Below are 25680 nucleotides of genomic sequence, written 5' to 3' on the forward strand. Positions count from 1 at the left end.
GTTTCAACAAGAAGGGCTGAGGGTGATAGAACAGGCGTTGAGCCAGAAAAGAGATGACCCCCCCCCCTCCTTTTCTTAATCTGCCGCGATGCTCGTGTCAATTGGTAAAGGGGGTGTGACCGATAGAATAGATTCCCAACTTAAAGGCTTTATAGGACTCCCTCCATCCCTCCCCTTCTTTAATTCTCCCCTGTTGTCTTCCTGCAAAAGGACCGGGAAAAAAAAGTAACGACTGAAAGATCTCTGCCAAAAGTGTAACGTGAGATTTAAGCTGCGAGAGGAAAGCCAGCAGCATTAGCTGGTTAAGTATCAGCAGCAGAGAAGGGGTAATGGATGTAGAAGGGGAGACATATGAAATGTCATTAATGTTAATTCTAATCACTTTTTGGCTATTAAGCACAAATTAGTGAAGGCAATGTTAAATGTCATGGTCTGTCCTGGGATTCACATAAGAGAGGGTGGGGGCCACCGAATAGGTTCTCATTTACATACTTAAGATCCAACTTAATTCTCACAAGGGGTGATGGAAAACTGAAGCCGAGTCGTAAACCGACGACGATGAAACGCAGGCCGGGGAAAAACACAAACGTTTTCTGGCGGCTGAGTCTTCATTGTTCGTCCTCAAGGTTATTTTCGTGAGCCTGCCGTCGAACGTCATTCCCTTGAATAATTCCGCTCAGGCTTTTTCCTCCCTCTGGCTTTAAGGTTTGCGCTATTTAAGACCAATCATGTCAACGTGGAAAATAATTAATCCTGCTTAAAAATATCTTACATGACTAGAATGTATGTGAACAGGCCCCTGATCCTGTCTCTGGATATAGACTTTAGTTTGGTAGAGCGGGAGATAGTTGACGTAAATCATCATGTGGGCTAGATATCAAGAGGAGTTCACTGTCAAGTTCACTTATGTGCTCACGGCCGCTTGTTTTCATGTAGGTACTCCGTATCTGTCAAGCACTCCGGTCCTGGAAAGAAATCAAGGCAGTGAAGAATGCAGCATTTTAAAAGCAAGTCGAGCTGGAGCCCCACAAAAACCATGTCATGTAATTCATTGCGATAGATTAACCTCAGTGCACCGCAGAGGCCTCTGCATTCTTGTCCACATTGTTCTAATGGCAGCCCACGGTCTTTGGGAATATCCTGTGTTTTTGTTATTTTTTTATTAATTTTTTGCTGCTCTCTCTCTTTCTTTCCTCTGTGGCTACAGTTGACTGTGGGAGAGTAAATAACATTTGATATGCATAAACAGCCCCTTCCTATTCATTACTGTCAGAGCGTTGGAGTGCAGGAGGCGGAGGTCAGCATGTGAAGGTCCTCCTCAGGCAGGAGAAACGCCTGTGGTAGCTGTCACTCCTCAACTCCCCCTCCCCCCCATCCCCTCGCCACCACCGCAACTCAACCCCCAGCTCTCCCTCCATCACCTTCTCTCCTCCCCCCCCCCTCCCTCACTCCCCTATTAGCACAGGCTCCGGGTCATAACCTTTCCGTGGCATTTTGCGATTCCACAACCCTTTGATTAGTGCAATATTTACATATTTCACAGTGGTGAGGGCGTTCTTATGTCACAGACACTTGAAGTGTTGTAAATGCATTTGGCCTTTTGCCTGGGAGATGCGGAGGAGTCTCTGGTGGTAACTGTAGTCAAGGCTGCCGCGCTGATACACAGCGTAGTGTGTTTTAAGTATATTTACCCCTCCACCGCCCACGCTGCCGCAGCCATAGCACATGTACGAGTGCCATTTGGTCCGCCATGTGGCCCCTTGTCCTCCTGAGGAAGGCCGTTTAGCAGCCATTAGAGAGGGATAGTGCTCCCTGGTGGCAGATATAGATCATGCCCTCTGCCTTGGACGGTACACAGCAGAGCTCTGGAGGGTTGCATGCAAAGAAGAGGAGGGGGCGCTACCCCAGGCGGAGGACTACAGTTCATTTTTAAATGTGAGAACAGCGCCAGAGAGACCAGTGAACCGTGGATGAAATGCACGGTATGCTTATGGTGAGCCACACAGTACAGTGTACTGTGACAAGAGTTTCAGATCTTACACATACAGGTGTAACACTGACAAGTGTTGGTCAGAGAGAAAATGAATCAAGTGTGATTTGGAAGGTGTACTTTTTAAGATGGCGGCCTGTCAATTTGTCAGTCCACCGCTTTGGTCTCTACATCTGTTGGATCAGGGCCACGGGTTTGCATATAGACGGTAGATGTGGCCCGAGGCCTACCAATAGTTTGGAGGACAGGATTGTCCCCACCGATATTTGAGTGGCCTCAATCGCATTATGTTTGGAGTGAAGTCATATTTGATCATTTCAACGGGCCCTCCCAGAGGCTACGACTCCCAGACGGCCAAGCATGCTTACGTTTGATTGGCTGAAAGGGAGGGGCCCACCTGAAGGCCCACTTCTCATCGCAAACATCGCACTTACTGCCCGAACTCAAGAGTGAGCTGATCAGTGTGCTTCAGTTATTTTGACATGGGAAAAGTTCGGACTGCCGTGTGGCGTCTTTCCTCTGACCTGTAGCTCTGTGTGGCGGTCTCTGTGTCCCCCTCCCTTAGAGACGACCTGTAGCTCTGTGTGGCGGTCTCTGTGTCCCCCTCACTTAGAGACAGCTTTGCCCCGTCTGGGACTGTCTCTGTACCGGCTGTGAGCTGGACACTAAGCCACAGAATGATGAGATTTATGCCTGATCAGATTTCCTGTTAGTTTCGGCTTCTGTAAACTTTGTCTCATGCAAAGAGTCTCAAACGGGGTTCTGTATCTGTCAGACGGTCTGTGTAATGTAATGCACATCTAAAGTCAGAATGTTTCTAACTGTTATGAATGGCCAAATTGGAATGCAGGGTGAAAATGCAGGGTGAAAAGCTGTCATATTATATTGTTGAAATGGGGATAACACACACCTTTTATGTTCCCTGGAAGTCTAAATGTTGTTTTAGACTTTCTAACCTTGATCAGAATATGATTCTGAATGAAACACAAAATCCTTCAAATGGTCACATAATATCCGTCACAATGAGATGTCTCTCCAAAAGCCCCTTCTTAAAGACCTGTACCTGTTGCACCCAGACATAGGTAGAATAGACAAGCATTTAAACAGGCAAAAATGAAAACCTGTCTGCTCGAACGCAAAAGTTATCTGTAGATATAACCCTGTGGTAAAAGCAAAGTCTTCCGAAGAGAACGGCAACGGCTTTCTTTTGCGACATGAAGACGTGAAATAAGAAAAGCACATCGTACCGTGTTCTCCGCCACACCTATCCATCAACTCTGAGTCAGCCTGACGTTCGCCGTATTCTCCGCCTCAGTCAGTCATTCCGTCAGTCAGTCAGCTTCTCTCCGCTGTGTGACAGAGAGAAGAGATGTCAGCGAACAGGTTTGCCAGGGAGCTCAGGGCCGTAACGTCTGCCTCCGCAGTGACTGATGAGGTTGGGAAGAGTGACGGGCAGCTGCAGTCTTCTCTCAGCCCGCGGGGCCTGCCTGGCATTAACGTTATGTGCCATGTTCTCAGAGGGAACCTGTCATTCACCCGTCGCTCAAACCGACAGACAGATGGTGCACATAGACACCACCGCACATGAAAGAGACTGGCAGAGTAGCGACAAATCCCTAGGTGGTCCCTCGTAGTTGAAGGGTGAGGGTTTCTCATCACCGTTGCTTGGCAGCTCGACTTCAACCGCACGGCCACACATGGACATCAAGGTGCCAACGGGCCCGGACCGAGATCAAAGTCGCTGTCCATCAAACATGTCACATGCTATGAAAGGGAACAGCTTGCAGTATGGCTTCGGTCTGATCTGTTTTCACCTCATCGTCATGAATCATGACCACTTTCACTGTCTTCTGCAGGTCGTGGACATTGTGTGGGGAGCCAAATCAGAGCCCAATGGGTTTTAGAAAATAGATGCAATTAACAGCCAGCTCGTTGTTTTGGGGGATGAAGTGGCAGATTTGACCACAAATAGCTAGAGAAAAGCATTTATCCAAGGATGGCAAGTTTGTTGTGAGTGTGGAAATACTTCTGTAAGAGCGTGTACTCCATAATGAGATACTAAAAAGCCAGGTATGGGAAGTATGTTCGACAGAGTGGTCAGACCCGTCTATTCATCCAACTAAGCAGATACCTATCCCATTATGATAGAGGTCGTGAAAATCCTGGACGCTGGATACGTTGGTCACAGGTTGTATCCATGTTTGAATAGATTGATATACCAGAAAAACGACATCAGAAATTCCTCATGTGTACCGTAAATGTTAAAGTGGCAATGAACAATACTTTTTTAATAACGATGTATCGTTTTCGGTTGTAGCAGGCTGCTTCTCTTCAGTAATAAAGCTCTGAAACCTGCAGATAGGTAAATGTGGTTTGTCTTACCTGTAGCTGATTAAACTAACTGTTGAACAGGAAGTTAAATAGGAAAAGTCCCTATTGTATAAAAAACCAACAGACAGGCTATTTGTTACTTTAGAGTGAACAACACCAGGTCACTGGAAGATAAAAGGGCCTGTTAGGAATATGAGGCTCTGCAACCTTTGCAATGACTGTCTGGGAGGCAATATCCAGAAAGTATACATGATATGTAAATGAGGTTCCACATGCAACCATGGTCTTGAATCAATGAATAGGAATCTGGTCAATCTAACCTGGATGTATGGACTGAGTGAGGAACCCAGATATGCTGGGACAACATATAAACATAACAGTGTGCGTCCAGTGTGTTGGATTTTGGGGTATTTTTGCAGAAATGAAATATAAAACTGTATTGTTGCGTTTTCATGAGTGTATAATCACCTGAAACTAAGAATTGCTGTGTTTTCATTCGCTTAGAATCAGCCCTTCATAACTTCATAGGGAGCGGCTCCTCTTCACGTCGCCCGTCGTGTTGTGCCACCATGTTTCTACAGGAGCCCAGAACAGACAAACCAAACACTGGGTCTATCAAGTGACTTTCACACTTTTACGTTACCTGAAGGCTACTGTAGTTCTCCGACATGGTAACACCAGCCCCCGTCTACCTTCTGTCGGCCCTAGTAGTGTTATTGTTGTAAGAGTGGCCTCTGAGTGAGGCAAACTGACCTCCGGGTCAGAAAATAGAAGGCAGTGCCTTAAGCTTGCATTCTTTTTAATGGCCATGAGGGGGCAACTCCTGTTTGAAAGAAACAGTCAGAATGTCTATGAGAAGTTTAGCTTACTTCTCACTTGAATTATTGCCTCAGTGAACATTTTGAACATGAGTTTGTGGTCTCAATCGCTAGTTTCAAGTCTTTGTCAATACAACATCATGTGAGTTGAGTAAATTATGGTCCCATTTAGAGTAAAATAGACCAGAAAGAAGGTATGCTTCAGGGCGTAGCTAGCTTGTGATTGACAGTTCGCTATCACGGCATTGTCCGGTCTGGAAGGTATCCGTGTTTTTCACAACATGAACCTTTTCACAGTGTGTTTTCACTTCATGAAAGTTAATTGTAATAGTTGCCTAAAAAAGTCTTATTCAGGACACGGGACTGCCTTTTTACAAGGTGGCAATGCTAACCATAGGTAACATCAGAGTATATCAATTCATTTTAAACCTACATTATAGCTAAATCAAAGTGTGTTCTAGGTTTTTGTGTGCTGAAGGATGAATTGTGGACATGAATATTTAGCATTGATATGCCAGTACAGCTTGTGTGCACAGTGCTGACGGTAACATCTGACGACAGTGAGTGCCCATGGCACGAATATGTTGTATGAGCGACACAAAATATGCCCAGTTTTTAATAAGAGATGGTGCATTTTTTGGTTGTTTGTAAATGCATCAGTAGTGTGAGTAAAAGGAAAAAAAAGAACATTTGCAGACTGCTAATCTGTTTGAAGCTTTTTCATCTAAACGTGGACGTGTTCAGTCACAGTTGCTGAGGTAGATTTTATACAAACAAGCAAACCCAGATGAAACACTGCCAACAGGTGCCATTTTGTGTGTCTTTATTGTGGACATGACATTACATCTTTTTGAAATGATGTACAAAAGTGTAACAGAACTGAGAATGGCTCAGACGAGGTAGAGCTTTCACATCGGTTGCTGGCATGAAAACTACACGGTATAAAAACAAAAACAACCCGGAAAAATCAAATTAAACAAACGCTCCTGTCTGCCTCTGTCCTCTAATCCTTTTTGAAGTGATAATAAATACAGATATCAACCAAATACATTTGGAGTAATAATGTCTTCTAAGGTAAATTAATCATGAAGTTCACAACAAATTTAAAAAAAGCAATACGGACACAAATAATACAACTTAAGAGGCATGATAAAAACCCAACCGCAATAAAAGAACAACGCCTGCCAGCCCCTCTGGGAGGGCCAGCCAAGACTAGCTACTGAACAACGCCTACAGTTTAGCAAAGAGAAAGACAATAAACACACTCTTACATCTTTATGAAAAATGAAGCACTGGTGCACCTAGCATTATCACACTTTCAATGAGGAAACAGAGCTAAAAAAGCCATCAAAGAACAAATCATTTGTCATTAATATCTATGGAATCATCCTAACAAAAAGCCTCTAAACCAGAAATGACATTGAAGCGTGTTAGCTGGCACCGTTAAAAAGACACTCTTAAAGAAACCTTAGCTAGAGTCGGACAAAAGGAGAACGGTTAAAGCAGTAACCTAGTCTAAGTGCACTAGTAATGCCATTTGGTTTCTACCGCTGTATATAAGGGTTTGGTAAGAGTGGATTACAGATAAACAGTTTATATATACAGTCACTCCTGCTTCATAGTTTTTCTAAGTCACACTTCGGAGTACAAATTCATAACTGAGGCGTTAATCTTAAAGGGAATTCTGTACAACATTGGTATTAGTACTACACTACCTCGAAGGCTAGAGTATCCGTTTCAAGTATTTTCACTACCCACACCTTCAATATACACATTTGTGTATTATTAGGCATTTTCAAGCACACGACGTTGTATGCATAACTCAACAACCCACTGGTATAGCAACCATTTCATCATCATGGGAAAAACTGCTGAGGTCTCAGAATAGATGGGAAGTACAGTACTCTGTTTGCTCCGTAATCTGTAACTGCTTTGAAATTTGGATTTTTATGCTTATAAAAAATAAAAAATGTCTCCACATGTTCCACTCTTGCTCTATAAGTCTGAGCTGCTTTCCACTGCCCTGTTTTTCTTCCTCTTTTCCCCAACGTGTCGAGGCCGTTGAGGAGAGAAAACCAAGCCCAGGACATGAAAACAGCACCCGTCTCCATCTCGTCTTATCATACCTGAACTCCCTGGAAGCCTGACCTCCTGACCTCCTGGCCGCGCTCTGTCTGTCTGTCTCTCTGACCTCCTCACTCTTTCCCTCCCAGAATGCAAATCTTCACATCTCCATTCAAGAAATTAGAACCGACAGTATTGGGAGTCTGGCTCATTAGTGTGTTTAAATGCTTTGGTAACAAAATCAGCTCTGCGTCTCTGGTTGTTCGCTGTGTCGGACGTGCATGCTGATACACAACGGACATGCTGAATTAATATGTCCGCTTTATCTGTTCAAAGGAAGAGTTTGGGACATTTTGGGAAGTAAGATTGCTCGTTTTCTTGCTGAGATAACACTCTCGTGTGTCTCTCCACTAAATATACAGCAAGCAGCCTGTTAGCTTAGCTTAGCACAACGACTGGAAACAGGGGTTAACAGCTAGCCTGGCTCTGAATTTCCATTCTCAAATTGTTTGATTTGAATCATTTTCAGAGGCATTTTACAAGATTAGAAAAGTCACAAAAAATAAACCTAACATTGTGGAGCGGAAGTTTGTTTCTGAATCAGGTTGCATTGATGCTGAGGTATGATGTGCTGCTGACAGGCGTTTTACCAGAGAGACTGCGTAGGTTTTGGTATCAAAGCGTTGATCACATAAAAACCAACAGGCCAAAGAGTCAGTGTTGCCCTTTAGCGATATGAAATCAAGATGCATCTTTGCTGGTTAACACTTGCAGTGCCATATTCTCCTCTGCAAGCGCACAGGTTGCTAGATCTATCTGTGCAATCTTCCCGTCGTCCCCGCTGTTTTGAAGTCAAGTCGAACTCAAAGTCAGAAGTGTCGGAGTCGGAAACACTCCTTAATGCGATGGAGTTATGGAGGAAAACTGCCTCCACTCAGTCCCTTCCTCTTAAATTGACAATAATTGAATGACCATAAAAATGGTACGCTCATTTATATAGGCTATTAAAAACGCACACTCTTTTTAATGAGCACTAAAGCAGACACCCCCATTAGCGTTCTCTCTTGCTCTCTCTCTTTAATCCTACCTCTCTCCAACTCTCTCTCTCTGTCCTTCTAATCATCCGCTACACAGCCTCAGAGTGGTCATTGCACTCCTAACATTTCACTGTGGAGTGGAGGGAAGTGAGTTTAACACACACGTGCATGCAGACACACACACACACACACACACACACACACGCAGACAAATGCACGTCTTCATCTTCATGGACCCCGAGGAAAAATGAACTTGCAACGCGTCAATTGTCTGTTGAGGAATTGCAGAGCATCTTCTCTCTCATCTCATCTCTGATGATTGGTGTCCTGAGGAATGCACAAACTCTTATACAATAAAGCTTTAAAAGAAAGGGAAAGAGGGAGGCAACTACAGCAGCCATGCAATGCAACAATCCTTGATTAAAACGCTAGCAGTTGCATTCAAGTTCAGTTTTTCTTCGCTTTTCTTGTAAAGCTGCACGAGGCAACTTCACGTGTTGGTACCTCCGAAATGGCAGCAAGAGGTAACTCTTTGAATTTTGAGGGCTTCCATATTCAGAAATCCTTTAAGGTGATGTAAACTACACACAATCTGCTGAATTTTGCCAACCTTCAAACTAGAGAAGCAAAAGATCAATCAGCTTGCGCGCCGAGGACACAACTTTATATTTCACTCTTCAGCTGTGTGCACACCCGACACCTACATTTCTGACTGCAGAATTTCACCAGAAATTCTTCCTGTTAGTAAATAAGACACTCTTCTCTGCCGCAGGCCCACATTGTGATTTTAAAATGGCCGAGCACTGCTGTATTTAGCTTCTTATTAAAAACGACAAGAGCCTTCATTGTAGAAAGTTCTTCTAAGGGCATTAAAGGATGATGGCTGAAGAGGAGAGGCTCAAAAAGTCTATTGTGAGTTTTCCTACTTCCAGTCCTCTGATTTTTAGGAAGGATGATGTTTTCAGGATGTGCGATTCCCTGACTAGTCTGGTCCCAAGTCCGGATCCTGGTCTGTCAAGTGGTCTCTACTGCTGTTGCTGCTGTTGTGGCATTGGTGAGTGTTTGGCAGCCGGCGGTTCTTGCTCCTCCTGGCTCAGTAACAAGCTCCTTGTGTCTGGGTACTGGCTGTTGTCAAAAGGCATATGGTGGACACTCTGGACGTGCGTCTTTAGGTTCCCTTTCTGTGATGCTCGGTATGGGCAGAGCTGGCAGCGGAATGGCCTCTCCCCTGAGGAACACACACTCAAAGGTCAGGCAGAGGCCAGAGAGGACATGGGATTAGGAGAGGACAAGGCTTTTTAGAGAGTTTTGAATGTACAGGGGATTAAACGAGACACAACGATGTAAGCCAAAAACAAGATGGAGAAGCAAGCAAACACAGACAAACGTGGACACATGGTGGCATTCAACTAGAAATAGAGGAATATTATGCAGGTCGAGAGTAGCATTCACATTACATTTGTTACACCTAATTTCACTTAAAAAGTTAACTTTGCTTCCTTGTGCTGCCGACCCAGATGGACAAACTATTCCTTTCTCGTTCCTGCCATCTGGAGAAGTGCTGCACACATCCCCTGTCTGAACAGTCCTAATGTCGTCTCCATGTATTTTTCCCTCAATCACCCGGACCACCCCATGCCCCCACACACCCTTCCAAACACACTCGGCACACACCCCATACTCTCTCTTCTAATTAGACTGACCTACAACGGCACAGACACCTCGGCAAAAATATTTAAAAAAATAATAATTAAAAAAAACTCAGCGGCACACACCTGAACAAAACAAATGAGATTGCCATTTAATTGCACCTAATTATCATTTTGATAAATGGAAGAGTATCAAAGCAGGAAAACAAATGACTCCCCGTGCCCCTCCCGCACCCTTCTCCCTGAAGAAGAAACAGGGAAATATAGCTGTTATCATACATCATCAGAAACACAACCGAGAGAAAGAAGAGGAGGGGGTTGGCGGGGTAGGGGGGGGTTGAGGAAGAGAGAGATAAAAACGAAAAAAGGTATAATTAATCACACAAAATTCAAAAAAAAAAGAAGAAACAAACAGCTGGAGAGACGGCGAGGGCGAGACGTGAGAAGAAAGCGAGAACCTCCACGACATCGTCCTGCGAGGAAACATCGCTGACGGGACCGGTGCACTACATTATAATAAAGGTTATCGTCACCGTAAAGCAGCGTCAACACTACATCTAATTGGACCCCTCCGCCGTGCCTGCTCCCATCATTCATGGCGTGCGGTAAAGCTGAGTCCTATGTGTGTGTGTGTGTGTGTGTGTGATTAATTAAGATGGAGGTGCAGCGTGTAGAACCCGGCTCTCTCCGAATGTCAGAGCAGAACAGATTTACTCCTCGGCTCCTCCTCTGTCTCGATGACTGACTCTAACAACTCTTTAAAGACATTAAAGAAACTACGGGGAATGTGTTTCTTTAAGTTTCTTACTTGTTTGTGCTAAAACCCATTTACACTTTTCTGGTCCCTAACTAGCTTTAAGTGACATTTACAAGCATCTGGTGACTTTTCCTCACCTACTAAAATAACCGATAACCCTTCAAGTGTAATTAAGATCAAAACGTTTTCTTTTCTTTTTTCAATAAGACTTCTGCGGTGTGTATACTGGATACACACAATAATGTCAGGTGTGATCCAGCAGCATATGAGGATGCCAGGTGTTAATGCCAGGTGCAGAGAGTGCCACATGTGACTGTTGCACATGAAAAAGAACGAAACGAAACGCTCACAAAAGGATGGGGGGTGCGGGATTGACACAGACACACATGCGGAGGTGAGACATTAAGAATACGAAAAACATGCAGAAGCGATGAGGGGGCCCAGTGGTTAGCCATCGTGCCACATACTTGTTTGGGAGCCTCAGAAGCGGTGGTGTGAGGGTCAGTACCTCTGTGGAGTCCGTTAAAATCAAACCCAACTGTTGGCGGGAGAAGGAGGGTGGGGGGAGGAAAAGGAGGTGGAGGGGAGGAAGGGGAGGAGGGCATTCGGTTAAAAGCTCGACCAGATCCACACAAGCATTTTTCTTTCTCCTTGCACCGCCACCACCACCACCAACCCCCCCGCACACACTAGCGTTTGCCACCAGCACCCTTGCTAATAGAGGGGAGCTGGCAGTGATGATGATGATGGCGGCGATGATGGTGATGGAACCTGGTGGAGGCAAGTCAGTGATTTAATATGACGCATGTTAATAGAGGCCTCGGGGTGGCTGGCCTTTTCTGCGTGTGCACGTCCATGCTGAAGACAACCGTCGGTGACAACATTAATTACAGCTTCTGCGAGTGTTTACAGACCCTATGCATGGGCGCGTGTGTGTGTGTGTGTGTGTGTGTGTGTTTGTGTGTGTGTGTTGCGAGCAGGGCTTGGGGGGAAGCTGAGCGCTGCATCACTTACCATTTGGCCTCTGTCACTTAGAATCACTGGCTGTGCCACATATCATTCACACTCTCTATAAAGAAGCTACTTATCTCATTGTCTACTGTGATCACTGCCGGGCCCGCTTGATGGACATGACAGCACGGGAGAGGGAAGAGGAGGAGGAGGAGGAGGAGGAGGAGGAGGAAGGGGGAATTGAAGAGGGAGGAAGGTAGACAAATGGGAGAGGAGAGGAGACAAAAGTGAGAAGGACAGGCGAGAGGAGAAAAGGTGAGATGAGAGGAAAGAATTAAGGAAAAGGGAGAGAAATAGGGGAGGAGAGACCGAATAGGTGGGTAGAAAAGAACAGGTGAGATGAGACAGGAGAGGAAAGAACAGGTGAGCAGAATGAATGACGGGAAACAGGAGAGGAAGAGGAGAAAAGATGAAATGAAAGAGGAAGAGGACAGGAGGACAGGAGGAACGGTGGACAAGAGGAAACAAGAGATGGGAGGAAAAAAGAAGAGGAGAGGAAAAGTAAACAGGAAATGGAGAAAGTGGAGGAAAAGGCAGGATGTCTAAATGGAGCTGGTTCGTAAATGGCGTCGGGACGCATGCAAATGGCTCATAAGGTTGGCGTGGACAAATGCTGTTCTGCTTCATTAGAATGCGCAATTCCATCTCTCTAATTGACATGTGATTAATAATGTATACAATTTTTCACAGGTCAGTATCCGGAGCAAATCATGTTTCAGTTTAAAAAATAGAGACAGCTGCCCAGCCCAGGGCGGGTGGAGGGACTCACAGGCTGGCTGTCACACTCAACTGAACAAAAAAAAGATCTCTTTTGATTTATTTTTGGAGAATGCAGGGACGCAGCGGACGTACGGAGAGTCGGACGATGAAATATCGTGGAGCATGTGAATCCCCATGCATATATTCTCTATATCTCATGTGAGTGTTTCTGGGTGAATGAATAGCGGCGAGGGGGATGATGATGTGCGTGCACAGGTGGCGCGGGAATGACTGTTGAAGGAGTGGCCAAACAAAGTGGGAACATCTCGTGAGACATGAATAATAGTTCTCCTTGCACCTAAATTGTATATATGCTAAATTGTCATTGCTGTTTCTTCTTCGCTGAGGTTGTTCGTCATACCTTGCCCTTTTAAATAATTCTACAGGTTTTTTTTTGGGGGGGGGGGGGTGTTACGGCATGTGTTGACATTGAAAACTAATGTTAACGGACTAAATTGGTCTGTTTGGGGTCCTGGAGACCCAGGGCCCTATATTAGCACAAAAACAAACACACATAACATTGTTTCATTATTCCTGATACGTCATGGCTTCTCCTAATTTGCAGAGAATTTGCTTGAAGACATGATTCATGCTCGTTTTTGTGTTTTGTCACCTTAGTCACATGTGCACGCTCATTTTGTGGGCTGCTGCTTAAATACTTTTCTACGTATTGGGTTTTAATAAGGTGAGAAGAAAAGGAAAGAACACATCAAAGGGAATTGCTTGATTTTGCAATTATTATTATGATTATTTACATACAGCAGGGGGAGTCTATGTGATCCCAAAAATGAGGAGGTAAGGCCGATTTCAACAAAGCACAAGGGGTTAAAGTTGTGATTTAGAACGCATTTCTGTGAGGTGTTTCCATTAATGCCACCGAACTTCTGGAAGTATGCGTGCGTATGTAATCTGTGTTCCTGTGGCTGTGTTTGTGTGTCACCGTCCTTGTGGCTGTATTTACCTGTATGGGATCTCATATGCGTACGCAGGTGGCTGGGCTGACTGAAACTCTTCCCGCACTCATGGCAGAAATACTGACCCTGCCGCATCAGAGACCTCAGCATCCCTGATGACACACACACACACACACACACACACACACACACAGAGAGAAACGTACGATTAAACAAGGTACCACAGAGCAAATCTCAGTACAGTTCAATCACAGGTTCATTATAACAGTGGTCAAAACAGATATGGATCAAATGCAGTCTATTCTAACACTGGTGAGTTAAAGCAACCTTTGAATATTATTCCGTATCAGTATTTCGTTCTTGCTACACCCATTTCTATTTTAGCAGATCATATTTTGCCAATATTGTACAGAAAATGTAAAGCAAAGGTACATGTTCACATTTGAATGCTAGTGTGTGCTTTGTATTCCTGTGTGATATTTCACATGTGACTTTTTCTTCGAGGATGTCCGCCTTAGAAAAAGGTGGACATCAGCAACAGTTTATTCTGAGGCGGAAGACGCTTTCAGATTGAGCGACGGCGTAAAGGTCAGTGATGGGCAGGAAGTGAGTGGGTGTACGTGTATAAGCTCAGAGCCCGGCTGCAGCGGTGGAGGTGGGTATAGCGTCAGTAGTGGACTGGCGCATGCAGGCATCATTAGTATGTCTAATGTGTCATTATGAGCGGCTAGCTCCAGGGGCTGGACTGCAGCTGTCACACAGCATCATCTCAGAGGCTGACAGCCAGACACACACACACACCGCATAAATTACAGGCAATTAAAACGCCCCGGCTGTGATGTGCCCGCTCCGCTGCCCGTGTGTCACATGTCAGGTGTGTGTGCGTGCGTGTGTGTGTTTTAAGAGTTGTATCTGCGTGTGTTTGGTCCGAGGGAGGAAAGTGAGGCATGGACTGGCTACACACACACACACACATACACACACTCATAATGACACAATGACACTGCCATTACATGCACAAGTCCGATTTACATGTTAATAGCCTGAAATGGCAAAAGAAACTTGTTGAATTTTGATGACTTCAAATCTCGTAAATCCTGTCACCAGACATGACACGTGTACACGAGAAATCCGGAATGTTTTTCTCTCAGTCGGTCTCCTAGTGGAGGTGGGGAAAAGATGACATCATTGTTGATAAGTTGCCCTCTCAGTGTTCATGCAAGCCTTTGAATCTTCTTGAAGCTTGCTCTCCAGTGTTCATAGAGGATACAACAATGCAAACTGCATGAATTTACCATCCAGTATTATTGCAACAATTCACTGAAGTTATTCTACCTGAGATGAACTAACTGAATTTTAAATTAATATCATGACGCTCACGTGACATCAAAACCTCCTCAAAGTAACTGTACACCTGGGCACACCTTGCACTTCTTCTTCAATGCTATAACACATAACAAGAACGTCATTATGTTAATTGCAGGTAACCAAATTAAATGTAAAACTTTATTTAATTGTTTTTTAAATAGAGCTAAACCAATACATCAGCAGGCCCATATATATCAGCCGATATTAGTCAAAAAACGCAAAGTTGTGTCATTACATAATTTGTCCACTAGAGAGCACATCCAAGTTGATTTTTTTAAACTGTGAAATGTCTCGTTCAGTTTCTTTTTGCAATAAAAACAAACATTTGAATTCAAAGGGATCCGTATTAGATTATATTAGATTAGGTTAGATCAGATTGTTGACTGATATATCATTATCCAATTCTCTTAACTCCCAAATATCAGTGTCATTATCGTCCAGTCAATACTTTTTAATTTTACTTTAAGACTGATTTAAAAACAACTAAAAAAGGCAAAACCAAATGATATCTGACTCAACACAGTCAGTAAAAGTTCTGTAACTTGAATGAGGCAGTATGAGAAGAATCCCACCAGGAAGTGAATTGTTAAGGGACATGAAGCCCGACTGTGTTTCATGAAGCAGACAAGAGGCATCCTGAGTGGCCATTCAGCAAATGAACATGGTGTTACCTGGTGAGGAAAGCATTCCATTTTATAACTCAGATAACAATTGAGGGACCTGTCGGTCATTTTATAATCATGTTTTCAGGTGTGTGTGTGTGTGTGTGTATGTTTTAGGTTCAAAGATAGTTGGATCCATTTCATGTCATTGCGACCACTACCAATACACACACACTCATGCACAGAAACACACACACACATACGTGCACTCCTGTGACCTCTCCTGCTGACAGATAACAGGCCTGGGGGTTTGGTGGTGCTTTCTGTGAGGGGGATTCCTACGACACGAACCCCCGGCATCATCAACACCCACAGCATTGATGCTGGCCATATACCTGGGCAGTGCCCAACAGTTGTGTGCATGCTTGTGTGTGTGGAAAGTGCTGGGGATTGGAGGGACACAGCAGGACAGGGAGGACAGGGAGGACGGGGAGGACAGGGAGGCGGAGGAGGTGACAGAGAGTGTCTCTGGCAGCCCGACTGCTGGCCTCTGGATACTCTACTTCTACTCTGGGCCGCCAGCCCTTCTCACTGATGCACTAATCAAAGACAAGACAGAGCTGGACGGAAAACACAAGCAGACACACACACACACACACACACACACACACACACTCGTACACATATTACAGGGAGAAATGGGAGAAAGACTCAGTTGCTCAAAAAAAGGTCACTTTATAGCATGTGACTCAAAGGGCTAAGGCGGGTCGTGACGATATGCGCCTGGACGGGTGACAGCGATGTCACGCGTCTGCTCTGGGGCTGTTGTCTTTGACCTCTGGCTCCATACAGCCCCACTTGACCTTAGAGACACAACCCAAAATGGGCAAATAATACGCGTGTTCGGTAATGACCATTTCCAAAGCAGCTGGTGGGGTAATTATTCTGTCTCATCTCTCTCTTTGCCTCTTATTTTCCCTCTCTCTCGCTCCGTTTTCACCTCCCTCCATTCGCATCTGTGCGAGTCTCTCGTCAGGCAGAGCCCTGACCCAAACAGTTTGTGACAGCTTTCTGGGAGAGTGGAGCTGGAGACTAGGCATGCCTCGCAGACCTGGGAGTAGCAAAGGTTCTCTCACGTCTCTCACATGAAATTAGAAAAAGCAAAACACACACACACACACACACTCGTTTTGCATCTCAAAACCCAAGCACATATGGACACACATGCACGGACACACATGCTGCCCCAGATACATCACATCCCACAAACGTGTAAAGCACACGGGTGCGTGCCCATTTAATGGATCTCCTCTTCATTGTTCAAAAAGCTTGTCAGAATCGAGCAGTACGTGTGTCCGTCAATCACTTTCTGCCAGATGGCGAGTTAGTGTGAGAGAGGGAGTCGGCATGTGTTCGAGAGGATAAATACACACGCTGAATTGAATATGGCTCATACGTTTTGGATCTATGTTCTACTGCGGGTGTCTTTTCCTGGTTTAGCCTGTCGAGTTTAGGTCATTTTACTCATGACAGCGCAGTCACTGGAAAACATTTCTCCTCAACTCCTGACATTTGGCATTTTTCTCCAAAGCAAAGATCCTGATGACGAGGGATTGAACAGGACTTTCTCCTATTCCCAACGATGGTATTACAAGGACTTCAACAAAAAAACACACAATTTGGGTTTTCTACACATTTTTCACATGTATATAAATCAACGAATTGAACAACAATTGTAATTGCTCCCTACCAGTGGGATCCATCAGTGCATTGGCTGCCCCCCAGCGGTGGTAGAGGGACGCCAGCTCATGGGGGTTGTAGTTCTTGAGGAAGCCGAGGATGTCAGTTGGCATCTCTGGTGTCTCCGCGATTGGCTCCTGCTTCACATCTCCGCGAGCCTCGGAAGGCAAAGATGTAGAGAAGGAGGAGGAGGACGAGGAAGAATTCACCAGGGTGCCCCCGTGTGCCTGGGAGGCTCCGTAGTTGTGTCCTGCTGTGGAGCTATGAGTGATGGTGCTGGGCCTCGTCGTGTTCGCCCGGCCCTGGCCGTGGGAGTTGGAAAGCGGCTGATGAGGGGAACCCCGAGCTCGGCTGTACTCTGCTAGGCCGTGTTTGCTGGACAGCATGAAGCCAAGGCCCTCTTGGGGCATCAAGTAGCGGTCAGCAATCCGGGACGCAGTAGCAGAGCTGGGGCTTGGGGCTGAGGAACGTGAGAGGGCGCCAGTGCTCTTCTCCATGGAGCTGGAGGAAGACGATGGGCCTCCCCGAGGGTACATGTCCGTTTTGGGTCTGAAGCGAGACTGATGACTCTGGTCCTCCGTGTGTCTGACGCTGCTGCTGCTGCTATTGCTGCTGCTATTGTTGCTATTGCTGCTGCTGCCAGGCCGGACTGGGACTTTCCCAGCTTGGGTGCCTGAGGTGGATGAGGAGCCCCTGGAGAACGAGGAGGATGGGGTAGAGGAGGATGATGATGATGGCATGGCTGCCTGACTGGCTGGCCTGCTCTTCTTCAGAACCTCGCTGGAGTAGGTTGGGGGCCGGGTGCGTTGGGCACGCATCAGTGGAGGCAGCGGTGGGCATTCCTTCCCCTCCAAGACTGGCGGGGGACCAGTGCGTCTCCTGGAGGATAACGAGTTGTCCCTGGAGCCCTTGGAGCTGTTTTTCAGGGCCCATTTAGGAGCCAGATTGGAGCTGCTGCTGTTGATGCGGTGAGCCACAGTCTGGTGCATCCAGAGCACCTCTGGGTAGCGGGTGGAGTGGGAGCAGAAGGAGCACTTGTGGCTTGGGAGGCTCTTCCTGTCCTGGGTTAGGGTGGCTATGCCCCTGCAGCCCTCAGCCCTCACACACAGATCCACGGGAGTCAGGCCGGGATTGAGCGGGGAGGATCGAGCTGAAAGGTAAGCAGGGGGGGACTCAGAGTTGCTCAACCCCTGTAGAAGAGCTCTCTTCAGCTTAGGATACCCACTCGGGCTGCCTCTGTCCGAGCTGGAGCCGGGGCTGGGAATGGGGCTGGGTCTGTCTCTGGGGGCAGCCGGGTGTTGGACACGAACATGAGTCAAATAGGCCTGCAACTCTGAGGCGACAAAGTCACAAAGGCTGCAGATGTAAGGCTTCTCATCTGTAGGGAAAAAGGAATGACAGAAAGGTCAATGCTCTAGTTCAGAAATTGCAGATTCTTACCATTTATGACAAAAATATTTCACAAACTTGTGTTTTCATTTATAAGATACTTTCAGGTGAAGGGAATATTCCTGATCATTTCAAGACCTACTCTAAATTCAATTCACAAGTTCACTCTCACTCAACTCGTCAATCTTCACATCTTCATCCTCCTAAGTTACTGACGAGCAGAGGTCAATTTTCAATAAGATTTAGGGGAACCAAACTATGGAATGACTTTTCCCACCGAACAAAAGAATGTCCCTCTGTAAAATGTTTTAAAAGATGCCGAAAAGAAAATCTGATTGCTGTTTTGTAACAGTTTGTTTATGTATTAGTTTTCATGTCTTTCTTGTTTTAGCTGTTATATTACACATGCACACACACACACACGCTCACACTCGACACAATTACATTATTTTTTTTCTTTTCTTTCTTTCTTTCTTTTGTTGTAATGTAATGTCTTATACATATTTTATTTTTTCTTTGTAATTTTGTAACATTTTAATATTATATAGGTGGAGGCTTCAAATAAGCCAAGTTGGCTTTCTGTCTCTTCCTACACTGTGATTCATTTATTTCTGTTATGTTTGATCATTTTAGATTTTATTGTTTGAATTGTGCAAAATAAATAACTCTAACTCTAATGACTGCAATGAAAATGATCTTCATTGTACTCTTCCCTACTGCCAGCTATAAACCGGAGTTCATTACTCCAGCGCACTGTGCCAGATTCATATTGTTCCATCCAGATGTAGGTTTGCTGAACAGCCACCAGGCTGCAGTATTGGCCAGTATTTCCATATCTCTCCTCCTTTCATTTTACATCTCAACCTATCCTGAAATAAAACGATTACTTCTACTATTATAAGCACAATAAACATATCAACAGAAGAATAAACAATGAATAATTATATCCATCATCAATTCGACATTGTTTTAAGGATTTGATGTTTGTTTTCAATGATTGATAATGATGCTGTGAAGGTTATTATGTTCAGATGTGTCAGAGAGTTGTTGATCCATCACGATGGTCATGGTTGGTAATGTATTATGGTCCATATGGTGTGAGACAATCACACCATGATATCAAACAGCACAGTAGAGTTGAATCAACACAGTCTGACAAATTAAACAACTGGGCTGTTATAAAGCTCATTAAGTTGGTTTAATCATTGTAAAGAATTCATTGTTTACTAATATTGCTTCCTGATTTCTGAAGTGCAGCTCTGTGAATTCCCCACAAGATGGCGTCTGTGACCAGTCTTTCTTTACAAGTGAATGTTACTGTTGTCCCTGGGACACTTTAAATCTCCCAAAGTGTTCCAGTTCAGGAATTAAGAGAATAAAGATACAAATAAAAATAGGTATTGTGGTAGTAGAAGAAGTTGTGTTCACAGTGAGTTATTAAATGTAAAGTAATCCCCAAGTTTAAAACCAGAGGTTTTGAACATAAACCCTGAAATTAGCCAGAGTCTGGGTCATTCTATCATCTTACATGCACACACTCCAACAGATCAGATTCTGTAAGTATCACATTATGGTACTCCCCACTACTCCTCTTGTTCACAATAACACCAGTAACATGCCATCTGTTTTTCATTTGGCTTCCTGTTGGCAGCACTGGCCAACACACACACAGCTCAAACTCTGCCAAGGTGAAGCCCTGGTGCTGTGCAGTTCTAGTGGGGCGGCTAGTTAGACTGGTGTGTCCTGTTTATCAGGCCGCTATCGGCCTTTTGTTGTTTTAGTGATTGAAAAAGTCAAAGAATTGAATAACCTGATCATGAATAGCTTCACACCCAACATATTTCATTGCTCTTCTATAGAAAGACTGTCACTTATCATCTACATTCCCAAAAAGTACAGCTGTGAGGGACATCAGAGTATTCGCAACTATAGAGCGTCCTCTGAGTGTCTCTTTCCCAATCGCCTGCCTCCCTCTCCATCGGGAGGTGACTCTATAAATAACCAATCCCTCAGACGTCGGCCAGCCTGGCTGGCTCAATGGTAAGACGAGCGGATGAGTGACAGTGGAAGTGTCACAGGAGGTAACCTTAGAGATTAGGAAAGAGTCAGAGGGGGACAGGGAGAAAAAGGGATGGACGGACGGGCAGAAGCCATCTCGACAAGAATACTCGTCTGGTAAACACTGCATTCTTTAAAACGTATACATAGGCGGGCTTTGTCACAAATATAAATACATTTCATCAAAAGAAATGCATCAACAGATTCTATCTCATTTTACAATGTCCCTTGACGTTGCAGGTTTTTGTATCTGATACATTTTATACATTTGTATATCGTGTATATGTTGAGCTGAAAATATCCTGTGTCCTAAATGCAATTTCTGAAATCAGACACCAGGGTGCATGTGGGTCGGAAGAGAGTGAATAATATATACAGTATATGTATTGTTATAAGTTAACCACACCTTTAACTGCTGGAGTACAGGACTATTATAATGCTTCATAACTGATAATTGGTTGTCATATAAAAAAAACAAGCAAAGGGAACATGCAGACAGATTTTCATGGCAAAGACATAAAAAAAGGAGAGCAAAAGACATATTCACGCACAGATAAGGGGGGGCGGGGGGGGGGGGGGGGTGAGGGGAGTTTCCTGAGACAGGAAGACCTGAAATAGCACACAGCTCGATCAGGCCCGAAGAAATGTTGCTGCTATTTTTGAATGTCTGTACTAACAGGGAGGAATGGAGGCTATCACTACAATTCCTAGCCATCCACGATCCTAACCTGTACAAACAGTGTTTTTTCAGTGAGTCTGAAAGTTAAAAAGACAAAAGCCAGAGAGCTCTGACGGGCTGCTTACACAGGGATCCTTCCTTTAACATATTTCAGCTGTGATTATGGGTGTTTTGCCCTTGCATGGGTAGGTTTTCTTTTTCTGCCCGGCAGTGTTTATTGGTTGTGGAGGTGAAAAAAATGATAGGCATTCCAAAAATGCCCTCTCCTCTACTGACATGCCACCGAAAGGTGCAAACTTCCACTTAACCGTGAGCTTTATTGCTCCGTGATACAAAATAATTGCACTGTTGGAAACAGAATTTTTTCGGTGGCCGTTAAAGTTTATTGACCACATTTGATAGTATCCGTGAGTAGCCTCTCTATAAAAGAGCTGAAGTCAGATGTTATTCTGACATTTTGCCACACGGTGGCTCCAGCTGCCACTCCACAGAGCCTGATGAGCTGAGGAGCTGCACCTACACAAAGCACATCTCATCAACAGATGTTTACTACAGAGTGACAGAGGCAGAGGCCTCGAGTGGGAGGCTTGAAAGGGACTACAGTCATTTCTGCGAATACAAATGCTGCAGAGTACGTGCTTCTTTTAGTGAACTGGTGTATATCCCATTTATCTCTTTGCATAGCTGGAACATTTTCCTCTTACAAACAGTAAAGTAAGCTGTAATTCCCAAAAGACTAATACTTACCCGCATCAAATTCTTCAGGATCTATTTAATTATAATCATTTAAATGTCAAGATAAAACAAGATAAAAACAAGACAGAAGTTTTTGACCGACCTGCAATCTCTCCAGAGTTTGCGGTACCCATCTCTGAGGCCTGGTTTCCCAGGGTAGAGGCTGGTGGAGAGTCTCCGTACCCCGGGGTGCTGGGCCGGCTAGGGGAGCCTGACTCTGGATCGCTGGTGGAGCCCCATCGGTCGTCTCTTGTAGTTCTGTCCTTGTCACCCACAGACGCCCGACCTCCATCCTTCCTGTGGACCCGCTGGTGGACGATCATCTGGTGACGACTGCGGAACACCTTCCCGCACTCAAAGCACTCGTTGGACTTGGAGGACGATGGTCGCCGTCGGTCCTGGCGAGACGAAGGCCGGTACTCGGAGTCGCTGAGGCTCTCTGGTGTCCGGTCCCCTGAAGAAGCGTGGCTTCCCAAACCAGAGCTGCTGCGTCGGCCCGAGCTACGTTTCTCTTGACCTTGCAGGACATAACGACTGCTCTCCTTTTCAAAAACCACAGCAGCTCCAGCGAGGGCCTCCTCCCCCATACTTCCTCCCCCATAGGAGACCTTGTAACTCGGCTCCACTGGCTCAACAACCCTTCCTTTAGTAGCTAATTGCCAGGCCTGGTAGCTGCAAACCGGATCAAGCTCTGGGATTCTTTGACCTAGCATCTTCTTCTCACTCTCCTCTTCTTCATTCAGGGTCTTTTCCTCAACAGGCTTGAGGTTTAAGTAGTCAATCAAACGTCTCTTAGCAGCTGGTGAGTCCTCATCGTCACTGAGTCTGCATTGGCTCTGGGACTTCTTGCCATAGCTGAGACTGTGGATCTTTTCGTGGGCCCTCAGACTATCTCTGTTGGGGAACAGGTTCCCACATTTGGAACACATTTGATAGATGGATGTTGTGGAGCAAGTGGCAATTTCAGGATCCTGGGCTACGTCGTTAATGGTGGCCGGATGCTCAGCGGAATCTGCTTTTGGCCGTGACCTGGATTTGGTGTTGTGGGTTTTCATGTGCGATTTGAGGAACCAAGCTTCCCGGAACCGCCTTCCACAAATACGACAGCAGTGGTCCAGGATCCCTGCATGTTTCTTCATGTGTGACTTAAGAAACCAGGCCTGGGTAAAGACCTGGCCACAGGTCTCACAGGGGAAGGTCCCGTCACCCTGGGGTTGGGCGACATCAGGTTCGGGCATAACCTCTTCCTTAACAGTGGCCTCCTCCTCTGTGTCTGCTGTTATGTGGACCTTTTCAATATGGCTGAGGAGCTGGTCTTCTCGATGGGCCTCGTAGCCGCACAGGCGGCAACAGTAAGGCCTCTGGTCGGTCACAAGCTTCTCTCTTTTCAGGGTCCTCCCAGGCACTTTCCTCCGACTCTCCTCGCCACTGTCCCCGTTGATCATCCGGTTACAGGCTGAGCTGCTCTTAGTTGGACTCGTACCTCCGTCGAGACCCTCTGAAACGCTCATCTCCTCCTCCTCAGCAACACCCTCCTCATCCTCATTGGAGTGGTGGCTCGAGAGCGTGCCCAGTTTGTGGCTGCGGATGTGAACTTTGAGGTTGCCCTTCTGAGAGGCCCTGTGGTCGCAGTAAGGGCATTTGTAAGGGCGCGCGCCAGTGTGGCGTCTCATATGCTGCGACAAGGAGCTGAGGAACGGGAAGCTGCGTCCGCAGACGTTGCAGTCGTAAGCCCCAGGGATTTTGTCATCCTCACCGTCAACCTCGTTTTGGACCTGGTCTTCAACCAGCTTCTCCTTCCCTCCCGCCTGGGTCTCCATCACCTCCACACTGTCTCTACGATTCATTGTACGAACTGAACTACCCCTTCCACCTGGCCTTGCGCAAGCTCAATAAAACCCCAAACTACTGCTATCTGCAGTTGCACATCTAGGGATGTCTGGCGTGCCTTTGTTGGTCAGTTAAAATGCTATCTGCTGTCAATCATCCAGAAATCAAGCTGCTTACACAGCAGCTCATTTAGCACTCTCCGGTTACTGGATGCAACACCATCTATCCATCTTCATCTCGCACTGTCAATGAATCAGTGGCTCAAACTATCTGAGTGCCACTGGCACATGCAGCTGTATCATTTATTTAGTCACAAGAGGTCAAATGTAAACTCTTTTTCATGCGAAAATGAGTCTTTGTCCAAATAAAGGGAGGGTTTTCACTTAATTCCAGGTCGTCATTGTGTCGGTTGACGGAGGTTTCGAAGGGTATTTTCATCAGGGTTACTTTTACACCGCACTTCTGTCCTTCATTTTATTATCTTCTCTTCAGTTTTTAAGCACATTAGCAGCATCCAGGTCATGTAACAGGGAGCTCTCTATAGCGTGGCCTGCACGTACTCCATATCATTCACCTGAGAAAGACACACGACAGAAAGAGACAAAGTGGGGAGGAAGGTGAGAAAAGAGACAAAGAACATGTGAGTAAAGCAAAAATTCAAAGGCGCGTTCAGTTTTCAGGCACATTCAGCTCAGCTAGCTACAGCATGGAGGTGGACTGCATGTGTCATAAGGGAGATCTGCATTTGTTTGTGTAGTAAGCTATGAATTAAAAAGTAGAACCTGGGGCTGGGGATCATCACATAGACTTAAACAGAAATAAAATACAATCCATGACGTCTTTAGAAACATGTACAGTTGTGGAGTAAAACTGCAAACCCTAACACATAAGCAGCTTATGATTAAAAATGAAAATGTTTTTAGATTCACTGTAACGTAAATGAGTTTAAATTGACCTAAAAAGATCAGTATAAATGGGGCAAATGGGGTGTTATCATGTCCACAATGTATCTATGGCTGACACTGTGCACCACCACCATGCACGTGCATGTGTGTGTGTGTCCTGGTTGTGCATGATTCGCGCAGGGCTTGGGGGCTCTGACGCCACACTGGCTGAGTCGACACTTTACACAATCGGCGTGCGTGGGCGGGGGTGGCGGGGGTGGGCTGTGTTCACATCAGCAAGATCAGCAGTGCCACCATATTCCCTCCCCATACTGGCCTCAACCACCCGCCTCAACTGACACTGTCACATGACAGGGATCTTAAGTACACAACAGGAAGTGGCTCTTCAGACGGTTTGCTTTGCTCTATTTCTCAAACTAGAGTTGAACAGGGTCAGGTAGAGAGTTAAACAGAAACACGGTGTTGACTAATTTCATACTTCATAAATTGGTGGGTGGAATAACCTGCACATTTTCACCAACAGTTTCTGTGTATTATTTCTTGCTGCAAAGTCCCAATCTTCTCACAAGAATCACCCAAGGTTAATCACGTCTTTATTCTTTTCCCTTTCTCAGCTCATCGATAATATCATTACAAAAGCCCCCTTTCTGTTCCAGCGTTGTTGATTACAATGACATATTTCTGACTGGAGCAGCATCTTTCAGCAGATGCTAGAGCCTGAAAGTGTGGACTGTATGAAATGTGACTGACAGCATTATTACAGGCTATTATATAAAGTGCCAGGGCCCATAAGCTGAGTTACTGCCAGGCTCTAATTATAAGTGGATAATTGATCATAATCATAAGAGGATAAGGTGCTGGAGCAGGGAAGTTAGCACAAGAACAATCATATGTCTTAAACTCTCGCACAGAAAATGACTACCCTGCGCCAGAGCCACCGATCTCTCTAGAAGGATTTATGCTATTGAAATCACTGCGCCCCCCAATGGTTCACCAGGCTTCCTCCTGGAGTGCTTATCATTTAGGCTCCCAGCTAGCGAGTAC

At 45.5% G+C, this 25680-nt stretch overlaps 1 protein-coding gene across 2 annotated transcripts; it reads right to left on the minus strand.

Moving 5' to 3' along the window:
- Positions 1–5964: 5964 nt before the first annotated feature.
- On the minus strand, positions 5965–23984 carry LOC306782580 (zinc finger protein 516-like). Of its 2 annotated transcripts, XM_079276013.1 has the most exons (5): positions 22005–23984; positions 17051–18418; positions 13378–13482; positions 11114–11184; positions 9317–9468 (listed from the first exon to the last, which is right to left on the minus strand). In XM_079276013.1, the coding sequence occupies exons 1-5, from the start codon at positions 23746–23748 to the stop codon at positions 9409–9411; spliced, it is 3348 nt and encodes a 1115-aa protein (XP_079132139.1). In that variant the 5' UTR covers positions 23749–23984; the 3' UTR covers positions 9317–9408. The 2 variants fall into 2 exon arrangements, with proteins under 2 accessions (XP_079132138.1, XP_079132139.1); XM_079276012.1 differs by lacking the exon at positions 11114–11184 and having other exon boundaries at positions 5965–9468.
- Positions 23985–25680: the final 1696 nt, after the last annotated feature.

The sequence above is a fragment of the Melanostigma gelatinosum genome (assembly GCF_949748355.1).
Source record: "Melanostigma gelatinosum genome assembly, chromosome: 9".
Lineage (NCBI taxonomy): Eukaryota > Metazoa > Chordata > Actinopteri > Perciformes > Zoarcidae > Melanostigma > Melanostigma gelatinosum.